The 24,978-nt window shown below is 39.5% G+C and overlaps 2 protein-coding genes across 2 annotated transcripts; both read left to right on the top strand.

Annotated features, from left to right (window-relative positions):
* Positions 1-2,178: 2,178 nt before the first annotated feature.
* On the top strand, positions 2,179-3,191 carry rhoh (ras homolog family member H). Its single transcript, XM_063475298.1, has one exon. The coding sequence runs from the start codon at positions 2,472-2,474 to the stop codon at positions 3,057-3,059; it is 588 nt and encodes a 195-aa protein (XP_063331368.1). The 5' UTR covers positions 2,179-2,471; the 3' UTR covers positions 3,060-3,191.
* Positions 3,192-9,813: 6,622 nt separating this feature from the next.
* On the top strand, positions 9,814-17,134 carry chrna9a (cholinergic receptor, nicotinic, alpha 9a). The gene is made up of 7 exons (XM_063475297.1): positions 9,814-9,859; positions 10,036-10,181; positions 11,557-11,711; positions 11,833-12,013; positions 12,470-12,821; positions 13,155-13,765; positions 16,242-17,134. The coding sequence occupies exons 1-7, from the start codon at positions 9,814-9,816 to the stop codon at positions 16,410-16,412; spliced, it is 1,662 nt and encodes a 553-aa protein (XP_063331367.1). The 3' UTR covers positions 16,413-17,134.
* Positions 17,135-24,978: the final 7,844 nt, after the last annotated feature.

Here is a 24,978-nt window from a genome sequence, read left to right as displayed (position 1 = left end):
GGAAACAAAAGTAAAAATTTAATACGTTTTTGGACATAAAAAATAATTCATCTCCTTTGATCTGTTATATTACTCAAACTCACTCACTTCAGTTTCAACCAACACTGTCTTTTGTTTAATCTTTATAGTTTAAAGCTGTAAAATCCCACTTTTCCCCATCAAAAATGGAAAATAAGTCGGAGTTTCTGCATATAAGGCGCAATAAGCATATACACCTAAATGTGCTTTCTTGTTCATTAGTGACAATAAAAAAAACCAAAAAAAACCCACAGCTTAGCCCTTTGTTTGCAATAACTGCCCACATCATAGTGCGATCACAGCGGCTAGTTCAGCTACGTTAACACTGTTATAAAAGCCCTTTATAGCGTGCGCCAGCTGTGCGTAAAGTTGCAAGCAAACAGTACAAATCCACAACAGAAACAAAGTGATACGCACGGCACAGCTGCTGTGGGGGAGGCGAGCAGTAGACTCAGTCACACCTCCACACTCCAACAAGCGGATGCAATTGACTTGACTTTTCTCGTACTTTCTCACTTCCTTTCGGTGCATACGAGACAATTATTTAGGAAGGTGCCTCAATATCTCGTCTCGTTTTTGTCCTAATTAATAGCGCCCGTGGCAGGGGCGTTTAAACAAAAAAGCAGGCCGGCTTCTTATGATTATTCAGAGGGCCCTTTTGGGAGTTTAACGAGTGATTTTTACCAGCTCTGTGAAGTCTACAAAGGCGGCAGCAGCCAGCATCCGCCCGTTAAAGATTGAGAAGACTGACAAGAAAGGTAGGCCGAACCATCTTCTTCTCTCTCGCCTTTATCTTTCTCTTTCCCTTTGTCTTGATACAACATCGTGTAGCTGAAGCCTTTATGACCCAGATTTTCTACTCAGTTCTGAAATTTAACAATCAATTAATTATGTAACGATAATCGTTTTGAAATTAAAAGGGTCGTTATTAGTTTTTTAAAATATTTTTTTTAGTTTCAGTTTTTGTTTTTAAGCAGTCAAACTTTAAAACTGAACCAATGAGCTCTTTAAAGTGTGTTCCTGAAATCTGAGAAGTGCAAATCGATAAGAACTATGGATGTTTTGTAAGATTTTACATTAAACTATAGCTACACTATGTGAGGATGAGGATGGCAGGACAGTTCACTAGTTTAACAAATTGGTCACATTTTTTCTCCTATCTTTAGTAAATGGCTTACATCATTTCCTCTGACAACAGACAGAATCAAATAAAAAATGATTTTAGTGAGATAATTTAGTGAGAAATGAGCTGTGGAAAAACCACTGATTAAAGCGTCCCATCTGCGTTACGCAGGGCTTTCCATTTTGGATGACTGTGTGACATGGCAGGTGGTTTTGAGGTTGTCACTTGGTATGTCTGCTGCTTGCCTTAATAAAACCGTCAGTTTAAAAGTGAATAATGAAGAGCTGCCAGTAGATTTTGTTAAACTGGGTCATTAGTTGTCAAGATTCATGTTTGTCACCTTGTTAAACTGAGACATCCTCACCCCTGGTCAGATGTCAGATTGTGGTATAAACTGCAGAATCGAGAAAGGAGACACGCAAGGTGGATCTTTTATGTGAGCTTGAGAGTTCGGAGATTTTGTTTGTGAGCACCTGTTAAAGTTTACAGGATAAAGCTGTGAATTCTGGGTCACGCCCAAACACAGAAGTCTTTACTTCCGTGTTTTAATCAGAACTTTGACACAGAATTGAATCTTTATACTTAAAATTATCATAAAAAGCAAAAGTGAGCGTCATCTTCTACATACATGACTCAAGCGGTTGACAGCTTGATTGTTTGAGCTCCTATTTCATATCATCTTCTTTCTGATCCTTTCTCTCATGCAAACATATTGTTTTAAGAGCTGCGCTGCAGGTATCTTACATGTTAGACTGCTCGCTGTAGGGGAAGACTTCGTCAGACGTACAGAGAGACGTGTAAATGAAGCTTCAGCTGAACAAACTGTTCTAGGGGCTCTCCGATACCTCTTGTTTTTAAAATGCTATGTCTTCATCTCTCTTTCCCAGCAAATCTTGGTCTTCAGTGCCGAGATTAGACCTGCCTAACAAAAAGGAGGATCTTCAAGATGGTTAGAGAGAAGGACCAGAACCTGACCAGCTGCTGTGCACATAATGCGGAAGTGAGGCGAGCTGAGATGGCCTGAAGATCTAAGAGGTTATGCGAAGCGTATATATAAATCTGTCTGTTGGAGAAGAGCTGCCTGTACACACTTATTGTGAGTGAGAGGAGACACGTTGTAAGTCCCTTCAATAAACTGAATGACCAGTAGAGCATCTATTAATGAAGTTTACACCAAGCAGGGCTACACAAAACTACCGCCTGGATACGGAAGTACAGCACACAGACTGATCAGTGCTTTTGTCTGCCTTGCGGACTTTGCGTCCCTCTAAACAAACAAAAAAAAAAGTTAGGCCAAGCAACTTAAGGAGGGAAATAATCAGAGGCAATCATGAATGGCTTTCCGGAAATGTCGATTAAGTGCGTCCTAGTCGGGGACAGCGCAGTCGGAAAAACGGCCCTGCTGGTCCGCTTCACCTCAGAAACTTTCCCCGACACCTATAAGCCCACAGTGTTTGACAACACAGGGGTGGAGGTGTACATGGACGGTATCCAGATCAGCCTGGGGTTGTGGGACACGGCTGGCAATGACAGCTTCAAACAGATCCGACCAAGATCATACCAGCAGGCCGATGTCGTCCTAATCTGCTTCTCTGTGGCTAACCCCCACTCTCTCGCCAGTGTCCAGAACAAGTGGATCAATGAGGTTCGACAACACTTGCCCAGGGTACCGGTGCTGGTTGTGGCAACCCAGACAGACTTGAGGGAAATGGGTGGGCACCGGGGCACATGCATCACACCATCCGAGGGTAAACATGTGGCTCAAGATGTTAGGGCTAAAGGCTATTTGGAGTGCTCCTCCTTAAGCAACCGCGGTGTGCAGCAGGTGTTTGAGTACGCTGTGCGGACAGTTGTTAACCAGGCCAAGAAACAGGCCAGAAGACGCATGTTCAGCATGAACCAGTGTAAGGTCTTTTGACCCATTCACCTTGATTTTGTGAGCTCCTGAGCCTTTTATCAGATTATCTTTTTAAACATATTATTCAAACTCAGTTGGTGTTGTAGGGGTACAAGAACACAAATTAGGATTTCTTTAATAAACTTCTTTTTCACTAACCTCCCCACAAGACCATCCTAAACTGGATCAGTATTTAAACTGAGATTACACTGACTGAAAACTTAACAGACTCTGATTCATATGTTTGACTTACCCATACATGTCCTTGAGAATTGTGTTTATTCTTGGTCTAAAGGGACAAAGCATTTGTGGTGAAGGTCTTTTTCTTAATTAAAGCTTTTATTCATCAAGGATAACGTCTATAAAAACCCTAGAGACATTTTATTTAAGGGGATGAAGTAAATAATGATTTGCTTGTGTTGCTGTTTCTCAGCAGTTATTTAACATACCAAGAAAACGATAATGTACGTGTCAGCTCAAAGAGCCAAATGAGAATATTTTACCATGTTGGCTGAACGTACTTGTATATATAGTTAAATTTGATTAGATATTACCAGAAAACAAGTGTTAATTAGTCAACAAACAGTTAACAGAAATGCATACATGTTGCGTAATGTTCTCTAGATTAGATTTGCATTTTTACATGTGAGGTCTTTTTAATTAATGACAAAAATCTAAAGATGATCTAGAATTTTTTCTCAGTAAATAAGTTTTTATTTTTATTGAAATCACGCAATGTGTATTAAAACCCCCCCCCAAAAAAACCTCTACTCAGAAAATATATAAAAAAAGATGTCCCCCCTATTGTGTGTGTGCGTGCGTGTATTTTATTTCTGGAACAACTAAGGTTTTAACACACTGACTACAACTTCCACTGATGTGAACATTCAGTGTGTTTGTACAGTTTTACCCATAGCAGAGGGCTGAACAAATGTGCCAGCCACTGGGAAGTGTATGTTACTTTGAGTGTCAGATATTCAGTCATTTTTGGTGTTTTAGGTGTAATTGCATTGGATTTTAAGTTTATTTGCCTGCCATTAGAAGAAGGCAAATAAACTTAAATCTTTGCCTCACATTATTTGTCATGTAAAGTGAATAATTTTCACTTTGATTACAGCAAATCAACACAAATTTGTATGCAGTGCCACAGAATATGATGGGAACTTTTGTAAACATGTTGTACTTCACTATATACATATAGTGTATATCGTGTGGCCGATGTTTTATGTTGCTATGTTGTTTTGCATGTTTTGTGTATCCCTAACAAGTGTTATATGAAATATGGAAGTAATTAAACTCAAAGGAAGTGTGGATCAGAGTGTATAAAAAACAGTAAGAAGTTTTATATTTTTTCAGCACATTTTGAGAATAGCTGTTTCAAACTATAAACTGTTTGGTTATTTCTTCAAACTAATGATAATGATGTTAAAAACACTTTGTTTGAAGAAAGCTTTATCAACCAATCAAAAAGACTTGTATATACTGGCTTTCAGTAGAGTGCTGGATCCAAAAAAATAAATAAATACATAAAGCCCACCAAGCGGATTTGAAAAAGATCTGAACACCAATGAGCTTCCATATAAGGGCTTTACTTAATGTGTCATGTTCTGCATACAACGCTCGTCTGCAGTCTTTAGACGTCTAAGGACTCAGACCTCCAATACTCAGCCATCTAACGTATGGGATGAGATGTATGGTTTATATAACTGTAGTAGCTGTATGATATATACTAATGCAGAGTGATGTGCAGAAAAATGTTAATGTTACTGTTGTATGATTAAATAAATTATGAATAATATGCATATTATAAAAACTTTATTCAAGTTATTAGATTTATTTATTTAGCCTAAAACTTGCTCCTGAGGGTTTTGGGACTCGTATCAGTGTAAGCTGTTATACACAGAAGCGGTATGATTAGAAATACCTTCTGGTGTTTATGTAAGGCCTTCACACTGTCAAGTGCGAAGGCCAAAAATGTCAGGCTTGTCAAAAGAATTACAAGATTTTGATATTGTATGTATACTGTGTTGTATGTAAAATCAATTAAAATCAAAACACAAACAGAAATCTATTCGTCTAAAGCTCCATTTCAAGTCAAAACACAAGATATAGCCTGTAACAGTAACTCTGCAAAAGCAGGCAAAGAGAATAATTTTCAGTATTTTGATATACGAGTTATTGACACTGTGAACATTTAGATTTTAAATGCCGTCAATACATCATCACTTGTCCTAAACATGAGGGGTGAGACCCGTACATCAGAGAACGACACATATGGCTGAAAAAATTAGTTCGTATGAAACAATTTTCTTTCAGTTTAAACCAAGCTTTATTGTTTTAGCTAAATGAAAGTCTAAAAAAGGACAACCAGGAAAAGCAAAGCACCAGGGACGAAGCTCAGAGGAGCTCTTCCTTCCCCCTCATGCTGTCTCCCGCTGTTTCTCTACATATCTCTGTCCTATATGGTGTTTAGAGCTGCTGAGGATGAGAGATACAAATGAAGACTTTTGAAGGATATGGTGAAAAACACCTAACCACATCCCAGCACACACATATATAGTCTGTATATAATATAGACAAAGTTGTGCAAACACACACAGCGACTCTCAACACATCTGTCCGCACACTTGAACACACACACGTTTTTTTTTGCACACACTTACACTTGTGCTGACAACCATACAGCTCCCTGTAGATAACACACAAGAGCGTGAGATAAAATTGATGAAACTGCAAGTCCATCAACGATGGTACAATAAGCCAGTTATCCGGGGTACAAATGAACCACTGAGACTCTATTTGAGAGTTTGATTCATTTACTTTAACAAAAAAAAGTTATTAAGTTTTACAGATCAGTTTGTGTGCTGAAGTTGTGTCATATGACATGGGCACGAGAAATTAGACTTCAGTTCATTCACATAATAAACATTTAACAATATAAATAAAGCCCCATGCCAAAAGTCGTTTGTCAGAATTAAATGTGTTTCTGCTACATTATGTATTTGCCTTTGAAATAAAAACAAATCAAGTGTACAAACTGGTTTAAACTTTCATTTAATTTTGGTATCTTTTAATCGAAGCCAAATAAGCTTGTTTGTTCTGTCAGGCAAATAATCTTAACATTGATTGTTTACGTTAGCTGACTTACTGGTCCTCAATAGACTTTATAGGAGTGATACACGCATTGTCATAGAAGCAACGTTTGTAAAGATGTTATACAATGTATAAATATGATATGATGTGGATGTGTTACTATATCGGTTTGTATGTTTTGTGTATTCTTGCCAAGTGTTTTGTGAAATGTTTAAGTAATTAAGTGTGAATCAAACATATAAAAAACAACAGTAAGAAGTTGTGAATTTTTTCAGCACATGAAATTGTGTGTTCATTTTCATAGACGTACAAAGGTTACACATATAATTCATAGGTTTGCTGTGCTATTAGGACATAAACAGTTTAGAAATTCTTGAGCCAGTCTTTTTATTTTCCCTCTCTTATCAAGTTTCCTTCTGATTTTTAGTAGCAAAAGCAGCATTTCTACTTTGCTGCTGGTATATTTTTGAAGGGTATTTATAATCCAAAGATGCCGTCACATGTTCAAATGTATCTGACGATAAATGTAAATTGTAAAAGGACATTTTACATGCCTTCGATGCATGTCGGCAGTTTTATAAGTGACAAATAAGAAATGCTTGACTTTAAGAGTTTAGCGTGTTTGACAGCCTGCTGTGGTCACAGCTTTCATCTCTCATTGTGCTCTCTGCCACAGCTACCACAATACCTTATCCTTGTCTTCTGTGTCGCTGTATGCTTCTGTCTCTCTCTCTGCCTCTCTGACACACACACACACACACACACACACTGGTGGTGTACACAACTGTATGCAGCCAAGCCACTTCATAGTCATAGAGTGGTGGGTGTGCTTCTTTCTCATATGCCTTGGAGGACATTTCATAAACACAAGTGTCGCTAATAACGTTAATGACAATGAGTGCATTTAACTTTGGTTTTATTCCAAAGCTCTTGCACTACTGTTACAGGAAAAACAGCCACTCGTTTCCATTTTTAACAATATTGCACAAAAGAAAGGAAAAAAAAAGCAGGATATTTAAAAACTGATTCCAACAGACACGATTTACTAAAAAACAAGAAGAAATAAATGTATTTGTCCTTATTTTGCATTTTTTTTAAATGACGTAACAATCTGATTTTCAATTTTCAATTTGAAAAATTCAATTAAAGGCCAAAAGTAACAAACCACCTCTCAGTACTTTCCAGTCTTCTTCCTGTGGTATTCAGGCTGTGGTGACCTCAGTCAGTATGACAGTAAGTCATCACACATCCCTAAAACTAAACGCAGCTAAAAGTAAATGAACTATCTTAATATTTTAACCTTTGTTTTTCAATGAGCAAAAATCACTTCTGGGAAAAAAGGGGGCATTTCCAGTGCGATAATGTGGCTAGCTGATCTGAGCTCTATACCACAGGGGCGAAAAGTAAAGTCACACGCTGGCTACACAAACAATTCTCGCTAGACATTATTAGTTAACTGTTAATTGTTTATATATTTGATGGGATCTGGCAATACAAAATCATTTATATATTACCAGATAGAATATTTCAGATCAAAGTGCTTTTCTTACTGCAAATGAGCTCAGTTCACCAGAATTTGCTCATTATTGTGGGAGAGCGATAATCAGGTTATACATATTTTCCTCAGTTATCGCCAAACCACTGCTCTTTGAGTTTTCTGTGCCCATGTCTTTGTCTTTATCTCCCCCTTTTCTCTCTTTTGCTCTCATACAAACACACACACACACACACACACACACACACACACACACACACACACACACACACTCACACACACACACACACACACAAGCATGTACCGGCAGCACACAGTGAACCAAACACTGAAATGAAGATAAGGAATGGTTTAAAAAGCTGACTTTCTCAAACTCTAAGTCTTCCATTTCACACGTTCCTTCCTCACACACACACACACACGCATGCACGTACGCATGCACACACAGGAAACACCTGTCCTATACGAGCTCAGTACCACAGAAACTGAGTGACACATTAACACATCACATCACCATGCACACTTCTCTGCAGAATAAGACAGTAACACTGTGTCAGTAACATTTCTCACTGACATTTGGTTCCTTAATCCTTCTTTCCCATCACTGAGAAGTATTCGTTTACTCCAGGACACAAGGATCCGTTTTTAATCAGTATTGGACTTAACCGGACGTAACCGGTGCACTGATGCAAATTAAATAAATACTTTTAAATGTGAGCTTCTGTTTTTGTTATTATATTAATAATGTTTATCTTGTGTGTGCACAAATTAGCACAAAGTTCAAATGAAATGATTTATGTTGATTTCTGAAGTTAAGTTTATATGCATTTCAGAATAAACAGATAAGTGGTTTTGCATTCTGTAGCTAGAGAGAGTTCTGAAACCTGTCCTAATTTTCTGGATTACTGAACAAGTGCTGAAGTTTTAGACTTTTGTGAATAAAGCTGATTGGCTTTTCTTGTTCTCTTTAAAATCTGCCCTGCTTCACATTTACATAACCTACAGCTCTCTGCCAACTTTAGCATCTTTACGCTTTGCGATAAATGAAAGTTAGCTTCATGTTTCATTTCCTTAGACAATAATCACTTTTTAAGCATCTTTTTACTGATGCGGAGGATTTTGTTTTCTGTTTCACAGATGCAGACTGTAAGATGATTTTACAGTTTTTTTGTTTTGTTTTTACATTTTCTTCCAATAAATATGCTTGTTTACTACCTTTCTTTTCCTTTTTTCTTACTGTATTTATTTTAAGTTGTATTTCTGAATACATGATCATAATTTCACTTTTTGGACTATGTTTTAAATAAACTCGGTTCGTATTTTGTATTTATATATTGTATAAGTACACAAAACAAGAAGATCTGAGAACAGAATCAGTCAGTCAGATTCAAGCAAACATGGAAGCAGTACTTTAGTATAAGTGTTAAAGATGCCACGACTGTTGGGTGGTACAGCGATCTATTAGGTGTAGATTCCTCAACAGCTGAAGATGAAATCTGCTCTCAGTGGCTGATCTGTTGCCATGTTAGTAAATTCCTGTTTACACAGTGAGACCCGGATCTGTGTAAAATTCATTGTCATGTGAAATGTATGACTTGTTTCACATCCTCAGTGTTCCTGTTAAATGACATGAACATGGGTAAGAAAGTGTCACTGAGATGCACTGAATGTGTGTGACTGACATTTGTCATTAGCTGTGTAACACAGTAGGGTTCAGTGTGTGTGTGTGTGTGTGTGTGTGTGTGTGTGCATGAGTGTGTGTGTGTCATACAGCTGGTTGTGGTCATGTACAGAAGTGGATGGGGCTGCAGGCATCGCATTTCACCCAGTGCATGTGTGCTATGTGATACTGCACCTGTACCTGTGTTTGAGTGTTTGTGTGGTTGTGTGTGCATGCATGTGTGATTGTGTGTGCGTGTATGTGTGTGCAATAGCTCCAGGTCCTGTTCCAGTAGCGATTACACACAGAGAGAGACAGTGACAGAGACGAACTGCGACTAACAACTAGCGAAGCATTGAGAGCTTCTGACAGGATGTAAGATTTCGAGAATTTTCTGTGGTCTCGGCTGGCTCGGCTTCAGCGAGGGAGAATGGAGATCAGAATCGAGTGAGGCTGGATTAGGACACAGGCTGTCCCGGCGACTGCTTTGCTGAATAATTGATCCTTGGGCCTGTGACCGGTTAAGAATGAGGAAGGCATCGCTGATGGTTTGGATCGGCCTTTTGGTGCGAGGTCAGTTCTTCATGATGGCTCATTTTGATGCCGCAGCTGTCACTAACTGTTGCACAGCTGAGGCGTGAGTTTGCTTTAATAAGCCAAGTTAGATTTGTTACTCTTCATCATCTATACAGTTTCCTTCTCTCTGTTTTGTGCAGCCTTCCATTCTCTTTCTGTGTGTTGCTCCTCAGTGTCCCATTGTGCTCAGGGACATTATGCCCATAAACTTCTAAACGACCTGATGGAGAACTACTCCAATGCTCTGAGACCCGTAGAGGACACAGACAAAGCCCTCAATGTCTCCCTGCAGATCACTCTGTCACAGATCAAAGATATGGTGAGTAGAGAGGAAGCTCAAATATGCTTTATCAGCCTTTAACCGCACACACAATAAACGTTTGTGGACGCCCCCTTATGTTACTTAAACTTTTCAATACGAGTCTGGGACGCGTATGTCCAAATCCAAGCCACCCTTTCTTTAAAAGCCTGCAGGAGAATATATAATGAGGAGAAAAAAATTAAGGTATTTTGTAGTTTTTTATTTAATTACATTTTACAATAGCTAGGTGTATTTGTTCCCTTTTCAAACTGTGAGATGACTGCTATATTAAAAGAAACACTGTGTGGATTTGATCACTGCTTGGCCACAACGGTTCAACATTTTAACAGTGACATGCACAGTTTGTGCAATAAAATTCAGAGCGGCATTACGCCGAGGTTGCACTTTAACCCTTTAAAGCCTGAACCATGAAACCATTGCAGGCAATTCCAATAAAAAATTTAATATATGAGTTTTAATTTGTGTCATATTTTCTACATCTGGCTTTTCCCCCTCAAATGTATTGCTTAAAGATGTATTATGCAATTTATTTTGGATTTTCAGAGGAGTAAAAAATCCCACTGATGATGCAAAGTCCTAAAACCCCAGAAAAAATCCATATATTTAATATGCTTCAGTAGGTGTTAAGGGTTAAGATGGTGTGTAATAAAAAACAAATAATGCGGTATTATGCGGTAACATTTTACATCGATCTGATGACAATCTGAGCTGTAAAGATAAGAAATTTAAGAAGCAGCTGACAGTCACATTTTCCTCTAACATGTTTCAGATGATTTATTGTACAGTGGCAATAACTCACATACACATACACTCAGCCTCCACTTTATTAGGCATGCCTGCGCAGACTAATGCGATTAAAAATACTCAACCGCTCCATCTTTTTGACACTCAGTCGTGTATGTTTTAGTGCTGAGGTTGCTCTGCGGTTGTCATAATGAAGATAAGCAATGTTGCAACTGAATAAAGATATAATCATATGTATGCTAATTTGAAGAATTTGCGATTTCCAAATGCCAAGCACTCACCAAACCCCATGGTTCCCACGCTTAGTCCCCTTTATACCACCCTGCAGCCTGGTGTATTAGACCCTCACTGGCTGTTATGAAACTCCACGCCTCCAGTTTGAAACTCAAGCATTCAGTAACAAATTTACATTTCTAAAAGGACTAGCTGGGAAACCCAGATCATTTAACCTTTGTAGGCTTTTTCTCAGATCTGACAAAGAGGCTGTTTTCACAGACCGTTTTTTACTCCTGCTGTGAGGACCACACTCAGGATAATGTAGTATAAAGTAGGAGTCTTCAAATGTACTCCGTTTGTGGGAGCCATAAATCTAGGGACTGTCACTGTGTCTATGTTCGTGTGTGTTTAGGATGAGAGGAATCAGGTGTTAACCACATACCTGTGGATCAGGCAGGTCTGGCATGATGCCTACCTGAAGTGGGACAAGGAGGAATATGATGACCTAGAAATGATCAACATCCCCAGTGACCTGGTTTGGAAGCCCGACATTGTCCTCTATAACAAGTCAGTAACAAACAAAGAGAGAGGAACAGAAAGAAGATGAGGAATCATATTTTTATAGTTAATCAAATGGAAAAGGTGCATCTGATCGAGCTCACCCATTCTTTGTTTTTTGTCCACGTAGAGCAGATGAGGAGTCGTCAGGCCCATCCAACACTAACGTGAAGCTGCGTTACAACGGAGAGATCATCTGGGACTCTCCGGCCATCACAAAGAGCACGTGTGTGGTGGACGTCTCCTACTTCCCCTTTGACTGGCAGCAATGCAATCTCACATTTGGCTCCTGGACCTACAATGGAAACCAGGTGTGTCTGCACACAGGGAGCATGCAGAGCAAGAAGGCGACAGATATATGGCTGACAAACACATAGCGTCTTAAATATTTATCAGTATGTTCTCACTGCTGAACTCAGTGATAGAAAGTATGGAAACACTCATGGACACTACTGAGTGAACAGATGAACACAAGCAAAATGTGCTAAAGTAGATGTTTAAGGAGCTAATTTCTCCATACAGTTGTGGTAGAAGTTTAAATACACTCATTGTGGTAATTTTGGGCTTTTCTTTGAACTGTTGTTTTCCAGGGTGGAGTGATTTTCTAATTTGCCACACTGGGTTTAAGTTATTGTGGTGGGTGGTTTTTTTTGTGATTTAAATGTTAATTTTTTTGGTTTTACCATGATTTCATCATCATAGTTCTACTTGTTTGTACATATTTCACTGACATCTTTTCATCGTGCTGTTGTATGCTCTCCACACAGGTGGACATCAGTTTGGGCATGGACAGCGGGGACCTGTCTGACTTTGTGGAGAACGTGGAGTGGGAGTGTCACGGCATGCCAGCGGTTAGAAACGTCATGATGTATGGCTGCTGTTCCGATCCTTACACTGAAATCACCTACACCCTGCTCCTGAAGAGGCGCTCCTCCTTCTACATCTTCAACTTGCTCCTCCCCTGCTTCCTTATCTCCTTCCTGGCCCCGCTGGGCTTCTACCTTCCAGCCGACTCGGGGGAGAAAGTTTCCTTGGGGGTGACGGTTCTGCTGGCGCTCACTGTGTTCCAGTTGTTGGTGGCTGAGAGCATGCCTCCTGCAGAAAGCATGCCCTACATAGGTCTGAATTATTTATGGAAGTATGGAAACTGTAGAAATTCATAATAAAAACAGGCATAATAAAAATGCATAAAAATTCATTCAAAAATATGAAGCACAAGGTCAAAATTTTGACCGATTTTACACATAAATCGGGGCCCCACTGGTTACTTAGTGTTGTGATTATATATTAAAATTTTGCATGGTATCTCAAGATAAATAAACCACTATTACCTACTTTTAAGCTACCCATACACTTGACCCTATGTATTTATTATTTTTACAGACTTTTTAATAGATAGATTGTGTCTGACTCTATTTATAAATCTGTAATTTCTTCTATCTTCCTTGTTAGGGAAGTACTACATTGCCACCATGACTATGATCACAGCCTCCACTTCTCTCACCATCTTCATCATGAACATTCATTTCTGCGGTGCTGAAGCCAAACCAGTCCCTTACTGGGCTAAGGTGCTCATCATTGACTACATGTCCAAAATCTTCTTTGTCTATGAAGTCGGGGAGAACTGCACCACGCCAGAAAGCGAGAGGACACCGCTCTACCCAGAGGAACCAATGGGTGATAAGAGCTGCTACCATGACGACCGCTTCCATGATGGCTTCTACTATACTGACAGTGATCCATACAAATACAGCAATGGGAATGGCGTACATCATCACAAAAACCATCACAAAAGACAAGCAAACGGCAACACCAACAGCAGGCATCACCATTACAACAACCATAACAACCACGCTTCCAGGCTGGAGAGGGGTGACGCAAAGCATGAGCCCACTCAGCGTTACCACCACATCAGGAGGGATGAACTAGATTACCAGGCTCCTCGGCATCCACTGCACCTCCAACACCTGAATGGGGGGTTTAAGGAGCAGATCCTCTATTCCTCAGAGAAGATTCAAGTACCTGCCTGTCCCTGCTGCTGCCCCTGTATCCAACATAAACAGGTGACACTTCATGCTGTTTCATCCTTTACTACTTTTAAACGCAACTAATATTCATTTAGAAGCGATATGTAGGACTTTTATATGTTTAATATTTTTTATTGCCAGTGTGTGATTGGTAAAATGACATCTTCTCTATGTGTTTGGGTTGCCCCTTACACCCTGTGAACTTGGTGACTGGGGAAGGGTTTTCAGAGGAAATCAATATGGAGTTATTTTCATTTTAATGATCCCTCCCTCAGTGTCTCTCTTCTGCCCCTTTGCCATTACGGAACAATAGCTGGCAAGGAACAAGGAAATGTACAAACCACAAAACAGTTTGTTTCATCACAGCATAAACTCTAAAAGAAACTCCAGATAAGGACAGAAACCAATGAGTGATCATTTAATGAGTATTTTTCTTTCAAAATGTTAGCCAGGAAACAAACTAAGATTAGTGAGCTAGCTGCTATGTTGGCAAGTCAGAAATCCATTTGTGTTGGCCAGGGGTTAAACTGTGTTTTGTCAGATAGGGGAAACCCTAATATCTGGTGTAGTTGTGCAACCTAGGAAAACCACCTAGAAATAGACACACAAAACTTTAGAAGCTTATTTCTGCCACTGGAAAGAAAATGCCAGAAAGATTTAGATAAGTCAAATTTTTTTTTAGATATTATCTAAAAATTTGGGGGTAAATACCTGGAAATTTCAAGCTACTTCTGAATGATCTATAAAAGCTTGTATTGTGAGTTCCAGTAGATTGGTTTTCTTTGCATATAGACCATTAACACTCTGTTCCTGCTGATCTGAAGCTTACTGATCTTTTGGGATTTAACTGAACTGAACAATATGTAAGCTGATCAGCTTAAATATAAATTGATGTCTTGATGTAACCCTACACTGACAATGAACGCCACAGACTACCCTGCACCAGTCCAACATATTGCATCACTGTAAACTTCACTACAGTACTGCAAACTAACCAGTTTATCCAGTATTAATCTGTACTAAACTTCCCAGTATTTTCATGTATGACGCATTGATCCAATATCTGATTTTTAAAAAAATCGTGCGGGATTTAGAAACACAGTGCTGAGAAAGAAAAAAAATAATATGTTGAGGGTGTCAGTGGGAATTGGAATGATATTATTTTCTTTATATTAAGCAAGCATCTCCATGTTATCAGGAGGAAGCAGCACCAGACTACAGCATTAGGGAACCGGTTCCTGTAGAAGTAGTCCAAATTCTTAAAATTGTTAGCATGTCTACCTATCGATCCCGTTGTTGGTTCTTGCACTCGTACTACAATCAACTGATTTCAGTTTGCGTTTCAGAGGAGGAAAATAGCGACAGTCTAGAGCGTAGATATGGATAATTATTTATTTTTATTTTATTTAAAGTGGAAAACTGCATCCAGGACAGAAACAAACACATTATGCTGCTAGCACAACTTTGGCTTTTTGAAAGCATCTGCCAAGAGGGCATGCTAATGCTAAGCTAGTCAAGAATCCAGAGTGAAAGCTGAGTGAATGCTGACCCCAGCAGCAAGACCCTGAACTTCAACTGGTAACAAGCAGATGAGCAGTTAGGCTGCATCCTGGGAAATGCTGGAACATCATAACCGGATAGTTCCAGTCCACTTTAACACTTGGAATTGTTGCTAACACTGGCTAACATGAGGCAGAAGAAAACCAAATAGGACAACCTCAAGAGAAAAAGCCGACCCCAAGCTTTCTTCTTGCTAATGTTAGGTAATTTTAGCCTGCCTAACTATTGAATGTAGTGCGAATAAGCTAATTTATTCAGACTCTCAGGGCTACCATGGGTGGTAATCTGGATCGTTTTAAATGGCTTAATCAGTAAATTAATTCATCAGCAAAGTTATAAATAGCTTGCAAACCTTTTTTTTATGCATATGCACACCAAAATGCTTCATCAGCCAACGTAAGCCATGGTGCAACTTAAGTGTTGAGTCCGACTGTGTGTTTATCCAAGAATAAATAAAAGCAAAGGTACAAAGCAAGAAACTGTTTCCCACAGAAAAGGAGGAAAAATGAGGAAGATTATAAGGAGGAGACATTGGACTCACATGACAGCACTGATAGTAGTAAAACTTCCAGGGAAAAATCTTTTTAAAAACTTTATTTGGGGGCAAGCCAGCAATTTGTAAAAGTGTTTTTATTAGATTTCACTGGTGATGTATTCTCATGTCCTGGTGTCCTTTGTAATTAAATTAAATTTAGACGATGTTTCAAACTAAGTGTCTGAAAGCATTTCAAGATGGCTGAGACTTGCTTGTGTTAAAGCATAAAGGACATACAGCAAATGCAACATCGCAACATAACAGTGGTGAACGGTCTCGTATGAACCTCTTGCTGTCATGTAAATTCTAGAAACTTATAGACTGCAGTTTGTCTAATGGCCACAAGTGTCATTAGCAGCAATGGCTTTCTGGATGTTATATAAATAACCTTTAAGTGTCCATCTGTCCTTTCTTCAGGTGGTTAAGAACATCGAGTACATTGCAAACTGTTTCCGTGAGCAGAGAGCCACGTGCATCAAGGTAGCAGAGTGGAAGAAGGTTGCCAAGGTGATGGATCGGTTTTTCATGTGGATCTTTTTTGTCATGGTCTTCCTCATGAGCATTCTCATCATTGCCAAGGCGTCTTGATAGCTTCTTCTTCTTTTCATCAACACTAAACCTCCAGTCTTGTTACACCTCTGTTCGACTTTAATGCAACGTGAGACAAATGAAGACTATTTTGTCTGCAAGAAAACCGTGTTTCATGTCAGTATTGTGTGTGTGTGTTTGTGTGCATGTATGTGAGTGTTTGTCTGGGGTTTTTGTTTTGTTTTGACGTAAAGAAGACGAGGTCACTGCACACAAATCATCCATTTAACCACACGTGTGCACGGAAAGCCTCTCGGTTAGTTTATGTAAGATCTGTTTGCATGTGTCACAGAGCAGTGGAGCGGTAAGACAATCTAGGCCTTGCCTTGAACATGCATGGACTCTATTATTGATGAGCTAACAGCCAAACATCCAGCTATAGGCATTACATTTCTTGCCTTACATTTTAAGCAAACAGAGGATGCTATTTTCCAGAGTTGGCTACGATGTGGGAGGGAGCACCAAGTGGAAAACCTGAAATACTTTTGAAACAGTGTAAATGTCGATGACACAGCCTATGATGAATCACATCTGTCCTTATAGACACTATCACTGGTAGATCATGTAAGTTAATGCTGTTAAAGCCACATGAAACTGACATTGGTTTACAAGTTCTCCATACTTGAAGAGAAAAGGTGAACATTTACCTCCTCACAAAGACTTTTAACACACTATCTGACCTTAGTGATACCTTTTCACAATAAAGGATGACGCACTCTACCTTATTGCTAATTTACACTTTGCTCAATGACACAATTAAAAATAAACCTTTGATATTGTGTTATTAAAAATGATTGTTACTTAGTTTGTGGTGGTTTAAATCTTATTTGGTGTGTGTGTGAATACTGTCCCCTTCTTATTGTCCTTTTTTATATATATATATATAAAATGCAGTTTCTAAACTTAACATTGTATCTTATCCGTATCACAGACAGTCATTTTCCCTCACCTGTTTATGATTAGCAGTTTGTTGACTGTAGAGGGCAGGCAACTGAATGAACCTGGTTTATTTTATTTAAATGTTTCAATTCAGAAAAGAGGCTCTAGAGGGCAGATTAGGTCAAATTAGAGATGATTCAGTTACTGACTGAATGAATTAATGAATGAACTTGCATAACCAAGTGTCCCATAGATACTTAACAGTGCAAGAGGTAAAAACAAAGAATAGAATCATAAATTAATGTATCAGCACTTTTTCTATAAGTCAGTACTCATTAAAATCAGGTAGACAAGCATATGAAACACACACACACACACACACACACACACACACACACACACAGACATGTGTGTGTGTGTGTGTGTGTGTGTGTGTATGAACTGAGTTCTGAGCCTGGCATGAGGGCTCAGTGTCCTTTAGTGGGAACTGTGGTCACAACAGAGCACCATGCGGATCAATCAGCATTCACCAGAGAACACCAGAACAAGCAGGTCCAGCTCTTGTGCTTGCCCTCTTCACAGATGTCAGCAGGTTCAGACTGAGCTCATGTGACATACTTCATAGAGTCTGGAGACACGGTAGTAAATGTAATACTGCATGCAGCATGATCCAACACGACTGGTTTGGCAGAGGGTGAAGGTCTGGGGAGGGAAATCCTTGAAATCTTATACAGACTTTCACATTTTTGGCCAACAGTCAGAGGTTGGGCTCGTTCAGTGGGCCTCTGGTTCCTTCTGAAGGACAATGATCATCCTCATGTGGCCAGAGTGTGTAGACAGTTCCTGGATGGCAAAAGCATTAATGCAGCTGACTGGCTCTCATGTTCCTAAATAAAAAACACAAACCAAAAACAACAACAAAAAAGCACATTGTTCTTTAAATCTTTTTTGAATGGGAAGGATATATTAGTAATAGGAAGTAATAACGTTTATTGCAGGCTTAAATTGAAGTTCATTATTATTTATCTTCCCATTTTCAGACACCAAATAAATTCCTTCATAGCTGACTAAATGATTTTCTTTCTGCAGTATTTTTAAAAAAAAAATTACATCAATAATAATAAAAAAACAATCAATTGTTGCATAATCTTTCAAAAAAAAGTCTACTGTCCTCCTTGTCATTGCTGTCAGGCTCTTATGAGAAGAACTAATCTTTGCTTCCATCTAGTGGAGTTTGGAAAAAGAAATACTGCGTTAGCCTACAGTTAGCAGCGTGCTATGAAAGCAACACGAAGGACAACATTTAGCTGATAATTTCCTCTCGCCAAGAGATGCAACACAAAGTTATTGCAAACACTTTTAGACATTCTTGTGCAGATGTGTCTGCTTTAGTCTGTTTCTTTGGATTGTTTGACCTCAACAAGGACAGAATAACAACTCATTTTTGACCCCTGGTACCTAAATGACAAATACATAAATAAATATCACATTACTATCCTGTTGACAACACTCCTCCCAACTTCTTCACAAACTGCTTGTATCTGCATTATCAGGCTGCTTCTTTCTGGACTGTGTTTTCTCAGAGCAGAGGCCTGCTGAGCCGAGTGCTTCAGATATACAAACTTTCTTCAATCATGAGAAAAAAAGCAGTAATGATGGTTAGAGTCCAGAGGGGGTTGATGTACCATATGGTCTGACATACCTACCGAGATATCTACCGAACTACAGTGTTTTGGGAGAATAATGAGGATAAACAATAATTCATGTCATTCATCAGTTTTGCACTTTGCTTTTTCCTTCCTTGTTCACAAAAAGTGAAGAAGAAAGTGGAAGAAGAAAGGTGTATTAGCCTCCTCTACTTCCTAGATAGGAGGAAAAAGAGGAAGTGAGACAGAACTAATAGACATTTCTTGGTGGTGCACATCCATGAACGGGGTGTGATAGGTGGGAGCAGGAATCTGGCTGAGCTGCTGGCCACAAGAGATGGAAAGTACTATGTTGTAGCAAAGAACAGGTGCTGGAAGTCCTTTTGCTTGGTGGATATTATGAAGCAAGGTAATTAAAAATAAAGCACAAAATCACAGGAAATTGCCAGAAAATGGATGAAGATATAGCTCATCACCTACAGATGGAGAAGTGGTTATTGAATGAGAAGGAGGAGCAGCAGAATGTAACAAATTAGCACTATGAGAGAAATTTAGAGATGGTTCAGCAAAAATCAGAGGAAGGAGAAACTGGTAAGAGAAAAGGGGAGGATTTTAGGGGAGAGCCTGAGGAAAATGACAGAAAGGAGACGATACAAGAGATGCAGTTGACTGAAGTTCTGAGTAAGACTTGACTGATAAGACCTCACAAAGTTACCAACATGTTTGAGGAGCAGGTGGAGTAGAAAGAGAAAGGGATAAAATCAATGGAGGAGAGGATCTAAAAAGATTAAAGTAAAAAAAATAAAAATACTGAAGGGGAAGTTCAGGAAATACAAAATGAAGATGTGACGAGAGTTTCTTTGCAGACACTTAAATTCATTCGTCCAGAGTTCAGAGGAGAAGAGGGGAAAAAGCAAATGGATGATGGACTCACAGATCAGAGGAAGAAAATTCACAAAGAAATGGACATGCAGATGGAAAAGCAGAGGATGGAGAAGCTGAGAACTGAGGCCTTCGAGGATGAAGTAAAACCCATCAAAATAAAGTTTGAGCAACAAAAAGTTAGTGAAGATAGCCCCAAGAGACAACTGGAGGACAACCTGTGAAGAGAACGAGAAAAGTGCGACAAGGAAATCCCAAAGATGAAAAATCAGTTTGACAGTAAGTGTTAGGATCTCTGCAGAGAGACAGCACAGGGACATTTGTGAGTGACAACAGATAAGACTGAATGCAGCTTTGTGAATGCTGGAACTCACCACTGTGTACAATAACAGCACTAACATTTTGTATTAAATGTTTTCCATTCATGTGTTTGCTGGCACGATAATTACTATTATTAATTACTATAATATGCTGTGGCCTTTAAACTGTCTTCTTTGATTTGACCATTACCTGCAAAAGGGAGTTAATGCCCATGTATAAAAACTTTCATTTCAACAAAGAGACCTAGATCCTTTGCATGTCTTACCCTGCCAAAAGCACAAAAAAGTACAAAATCTCAACAGTGACAGACATAATCTGATGATCACCTCCACGCCCTCTGCTTTGTGCTGCTATCTCTATCTCTTTCATTTAAACCTTTTTTCAAATAAAATCCCATTGCCATTAATAAAGATCAAATATTGCTTGAGTGCTATTTCAGCATCATTACCGATGTTGTGACTTCAACTGTGCCATCTGCTTCTGTTCCCAGCCAAAAACTCTGCTTTTATCCACTGCCCTGTGCGTCTGTGTGTGTCTGTGTTTGAGTGCACTTGTATTACTGATGTTGTGGGAACAGACCATTATTCTGTTTATGCAGTCTTGACCTAACTGTGTTTTGGAGACAAAATAAGTAATTGTAATGTAAATTACTTTATTTCAGCTGAACACTTGTTCTCAGACTTCGTTTCAGTGTTCACCTGAAAATAAAGTGAGTAAAGTAGTAGTCTAAGTTTGGGTTAGAATAAGTCTCCAGAAAAGAAGTATATGTCCTCTGAAGAAATGTGTATGTATGTCATATATATATATATATATATATGTATATATATATAAAATTCCCCACTTGCCCCTGTGGGCGGTTAACCCTTCAAGCTCGGGTCCTCTACCAGAGGCCTGGGAGCTTGAGGGTCCTGCGCAGTATCTTAGCTGTTCCTAGGACTGCGCTCTTCTGGACAGAGATCTCCGATGTTGTTCCGAGGATCTGCTGGAGCCACTCGCCTAGCTTGGGAGTCACTGCATCTAGTGCTCCGATTACCACGGGGACCACCGTCACCTTCACCCTCCACATCTTCTCGAGCTCTTCTCTGAGCCCTTGGTATTTCTCCAGCTTCTCGTGTTCCTTCTTCCTGATATTGCTGTCATTCGGAACCGCTACATCAATCACTACAGCTGTCTTCTTCTGTTTGTCTACCACCACTATGTCCGGTTGGTTAGCCACCACCATTTTGTCCGTCTGTATCTGGAAGTCCCACAGGATCTTAGCTCGGTCATTCTCCATCACCCTTGGGGGCATCTCCCATTTTGACCTCGGGACTTCCAGGTTATACTCGGCACAGATGTTCCTGTACACTATGCCGGCCACTTGGTTATGGCGTTCCATGTATGCCTTGCCTGCTAGCATCTTGCACCCTGCTGTTATGTGCTGGATTGTCTCTGGGGCATCTTTACACAGCCTGCACCTGGGGTCTTGCCTGGTGTGATAGACCCCAGCCTATATATATATATATATACACATATATATATATATATATATACACATATATATATATATGTGTATATATATCTTTACACAGCCAGGTGCAGGCTGTGTAAAGATGCCCCAGAGACAATCCAGCACATAACAGCAGGGTGCAAGATGCTAGCAGGCAAGGCATACATGGAACGCCATAACCAAGTGGCCGGCATATATATATATATATATATATATATATATACACACACATACTTCAAGTTTGGGTTCTCTACCAGAGGCCTGGCAGCTTGAGGGTCCTGCGCAGTATCTTTACTGTTTCTAGGACTGCGTTCTTCTGGACAGGGATCTCGGATGTTGTTCCTGGATCTGCTCGCGTACACTTCTCCAATCCAAATGACATTCCGATGTCGTTGCTGTAGATCCTTGTGGTGTAGATCAGTGAACTGATGTCTCATTCGCTCCTGGCATACAGCTTGATGTCATCCATGTAGATGAGGTGGCTGACGATGTCTTCATTCTGTAGTCGGTATCCTTAGCCGGTCTTGTCAATGATCTCACTGAGGGGGGTTCAAGCTTATGCAGAACAGCAATGGGGACAGAGCGTCCACTTGGTAGATCCCGCATTGACTGTAACTTGTGCTATGGGCTTGAAGTTGGTCTTTAGTGTTGTTCACCACATCCCCATTGAGTTCCTGATGAAGGCTCTTAGGGTCCTCTTGATCTTGTCTAGAGAACACTATAGAGGACCGCCACTAAGATGGTTACTGGACCTTGTTCAGGGAGGTTGCTGTGGTCTGCTCTTAGATCCACTACCCACTGATAGCATTGCTGTTATGGGTTACGTCCTTCTCCCATATGCTCTTCAGTAATGCTCTGTCTCCAGCCTTGGTGTTCCTGTTCTCATATTGTTTCCCTGCCACTGAAGAGGGTTCTCCTGCCTTTTATCTCTCTGGTGTACCTCTTCAAGTCTTTCCTTGGCAGTGTCCAAGGCCTCAGGTATGGACAGCTTTCTGTATTTCTTAGGCACCTTCTTAATCGCACCTTTCTGCAGCTCCAATAGTTGGCTAACTTCCCTCCGTGCTACCTTGATCCTGGCCTCTAGTCTCCTTCTCCATGTGGCTGGATATTTGGCACGCAGACTGGAGCAGACGGGAGTCGAACCACCAACTTTGCAATTAGCAAGTGACATGCTCTACCTCCTGAGCCACAGTCACACGAAATACTGATTGACTTTAGTGTTTTGAGTAGATTCAAATCTTTAGAGAGAAACCGATGATATGAATAGATATACAGTACAATGGGTAAAATAAGTATTGAACACATCACCACTTTTTTTTTAAAGAAAATGTATTTCTAAGGGTGTTATTGACATAGCATAGTTGTCAGTAACAACCCATCCAATCCACACATGCAAAGAAATTGAACCATAAATGTCTATAAATTAAGTTATGTGTAATAATAGGAAAAGACACAAGGAAAAAGTATTGAACACATGAAGAAAGAGAGGTGGAAAAAACATGGAAGATCATGACACCAGCTGAAATCTATAAGTAATTAGAAAACAATCCTGCCGCTTAGTGCAAATTAATATCAGCCTGTTCAGTCCTAACTGATGGCCTATAAAAAAAATTACCAAAGTGTCACACAAGAAATATCTCATGATGGTTAAAACCAAAGAGACCTGTGAGGTCTTATTGTTGCAAAACAGACAATTGTTTCAAAGGAAACAATAAGTAATGCACTTGACTGCCATGGCCTGTATGCACACTCACCATACATGACTCCATTATTATGGCACTGTTACACTCCATATAATTGAACGAAGGATGAATGGAAAAATGTACTGAGATATTCTTGATTACACTGATTGAAATCTGCTGCCCTCTACCAGGATGATGAACATGAAACGAAGGTGGATGTTTCAGCAAGACAATGATCCAAAACACGCAGTCAAATCCCTAACACATCATAACTCACTTACAAATTAAAGGCACCAAAAGTGGTTGTCTAATCCAGGTACTCACACACTCAGTGTTTTTGTCTATCAGTGGGTGTTTCAGGTCGGCCCCTTTAAGGTGACTGTAACAGGAAATCATGTTTGGATAGCTAGCTATATCCTGCTAAATATCTGTGGAGATTTTGAGGTCGTTTCCTCCTTGGATGCCAACCCCAGCTTCTCCACAGTGACAGCCTGTAATAATGTTAGTGCACGTCCCTGGGCATGTAAGTTGGAATGGCTGTGCATACTTTTAAGATGGACGTTCTGCAGCCAGCTGTGATGCCTACGGTGGGATGAAAGCCTTAGTTGAAACATGTCTGCTGAGGATGGAGGACATGTGAGGAGACCACGGCTCCCTGAGAGGAGAGAAAAAACAGTACAACACAGTGCATGAATACAGGGTAAAACAAAACATAAGGGAATACAGTTTGAATCTCTGAGAGTTAATATTAAAAAAACACCATATCACCATCATGGTAAGTAACAGCCAGCAGTCTGTTAACTTATTATAAGGACTGAAAATGTGACAAATTGGATTTTGTAGGTGTTAGCCTAGACTGATTTTGTTACCTTTGGATACAGGCCAGCTGTCTCCTGGTCAGTCAAAGCCTCTTTTTGAGCAGAAAGTCAAACTATTGTTGTGAAATTGAATAATTTTAAACTGTAATAATTCTCCTGTGTCCTTGACCAAAGCATGGATTTACAGAAATTATGTGAAAATAATGATTAGTTGATAAAACAATATAATGAGATTAAGGACATGATTGTTTGGATACTGGATGATTGAGGGAAAATAAACACTACAAATGATGTGACTGACTTTACTGTTTTGAAAATATGCAAATATTTTTGAGAGAAACCAGATGAAGAGATTTTGTCATGGTCCTGGGTCTTTTGATGCAACGTTGTGTGTTATGGACTCCTTTTTAATTAATGGATTGCAGATATTATGTTTGTTTACATCCTCAGGCTATATTTTTAATTATTGGCTATAGTTTGCTTATATTCCGTTTCAGTTTATTCTGCCTGCTGTGTGTTTCCCATACCTTGTTAAGTCTCCGGCTCTGTCTTAGCTGTCTCCTGTTTTAGTTAGTTTTGTTTTGGTAACTTTTGTGTCATTTTTTAGGTTTTAGTTAAGTTTAGTTAAGGGTTTAGTTCCAGCTGTGCTACCACCTCTTGTGTATTTATTTTCTGAGGCTCCTCTCTAGTAGTGTGCTCCCGTATTTTGTGTTTTCCCTTAGTTTCTGAGTTTTCTGCATTTTTGATTCCAGCACTGTCTTGGCTTTTGTATTTTGGTTTTTGTGAGAATACTAAAATACAAAGCAATACAACTTTAAAGATTAGAGACACTGAATGTGTCTGTGAGGA

This window comes from Pelmatolapia mariae, linkage group LG6, assembly GCF_036321145.2.
Source record: "Pelmatolapia mariae isolate MD_Pm_ZW linkage group LG6, Pm_UMD_F_2, whole genome shotgun sequence".
In the NCBI taxonomy this organism is placed as follows: Eukaryota; Metazoa; Chordata; class Actinopteri; order Cichliformes; family Cichlidae; genus Pelmatolapia; species Pelmatolapia mariae.
The sequence above is the reverse complement of the archived record's forward strand: the minus strand, read 5'-3'. Positions and strand labels throughout refer to the sequence as shown.

Excerpts from the sequence above, each read along its gene's own strand:
- chrna9a (XM_063475297.1), top strand. The coding sequence starts at position 9,814 with ATGAGGAAGGCATCGCTGATGGTTTGGATCGGCCTTTTGGTGCGAG. Across the intron at positions 10,182-11,556 it reads TGTCACAGATCAAAGATATG|GATGAGAGGAATCAGGTGTT; the intron begins GTGAGTAGAGAG and ends GTGTGTGTTTAG. Across the intron at positions 13,766-16,241 it reads CCTGTATCCAACATAAACAG|GTGGTTAAGAACATCGAGTA; the intron begins GTGACACTTCAT and ends TCCTTTCTTCAG.
- rhoh (XM_063475298.1), top strand. The coding sequence starts at position 2,472 with ATGAATGGCTTTCCGGAAATGTCGATTAAGTGCGTCCTAGTCGGGGAC.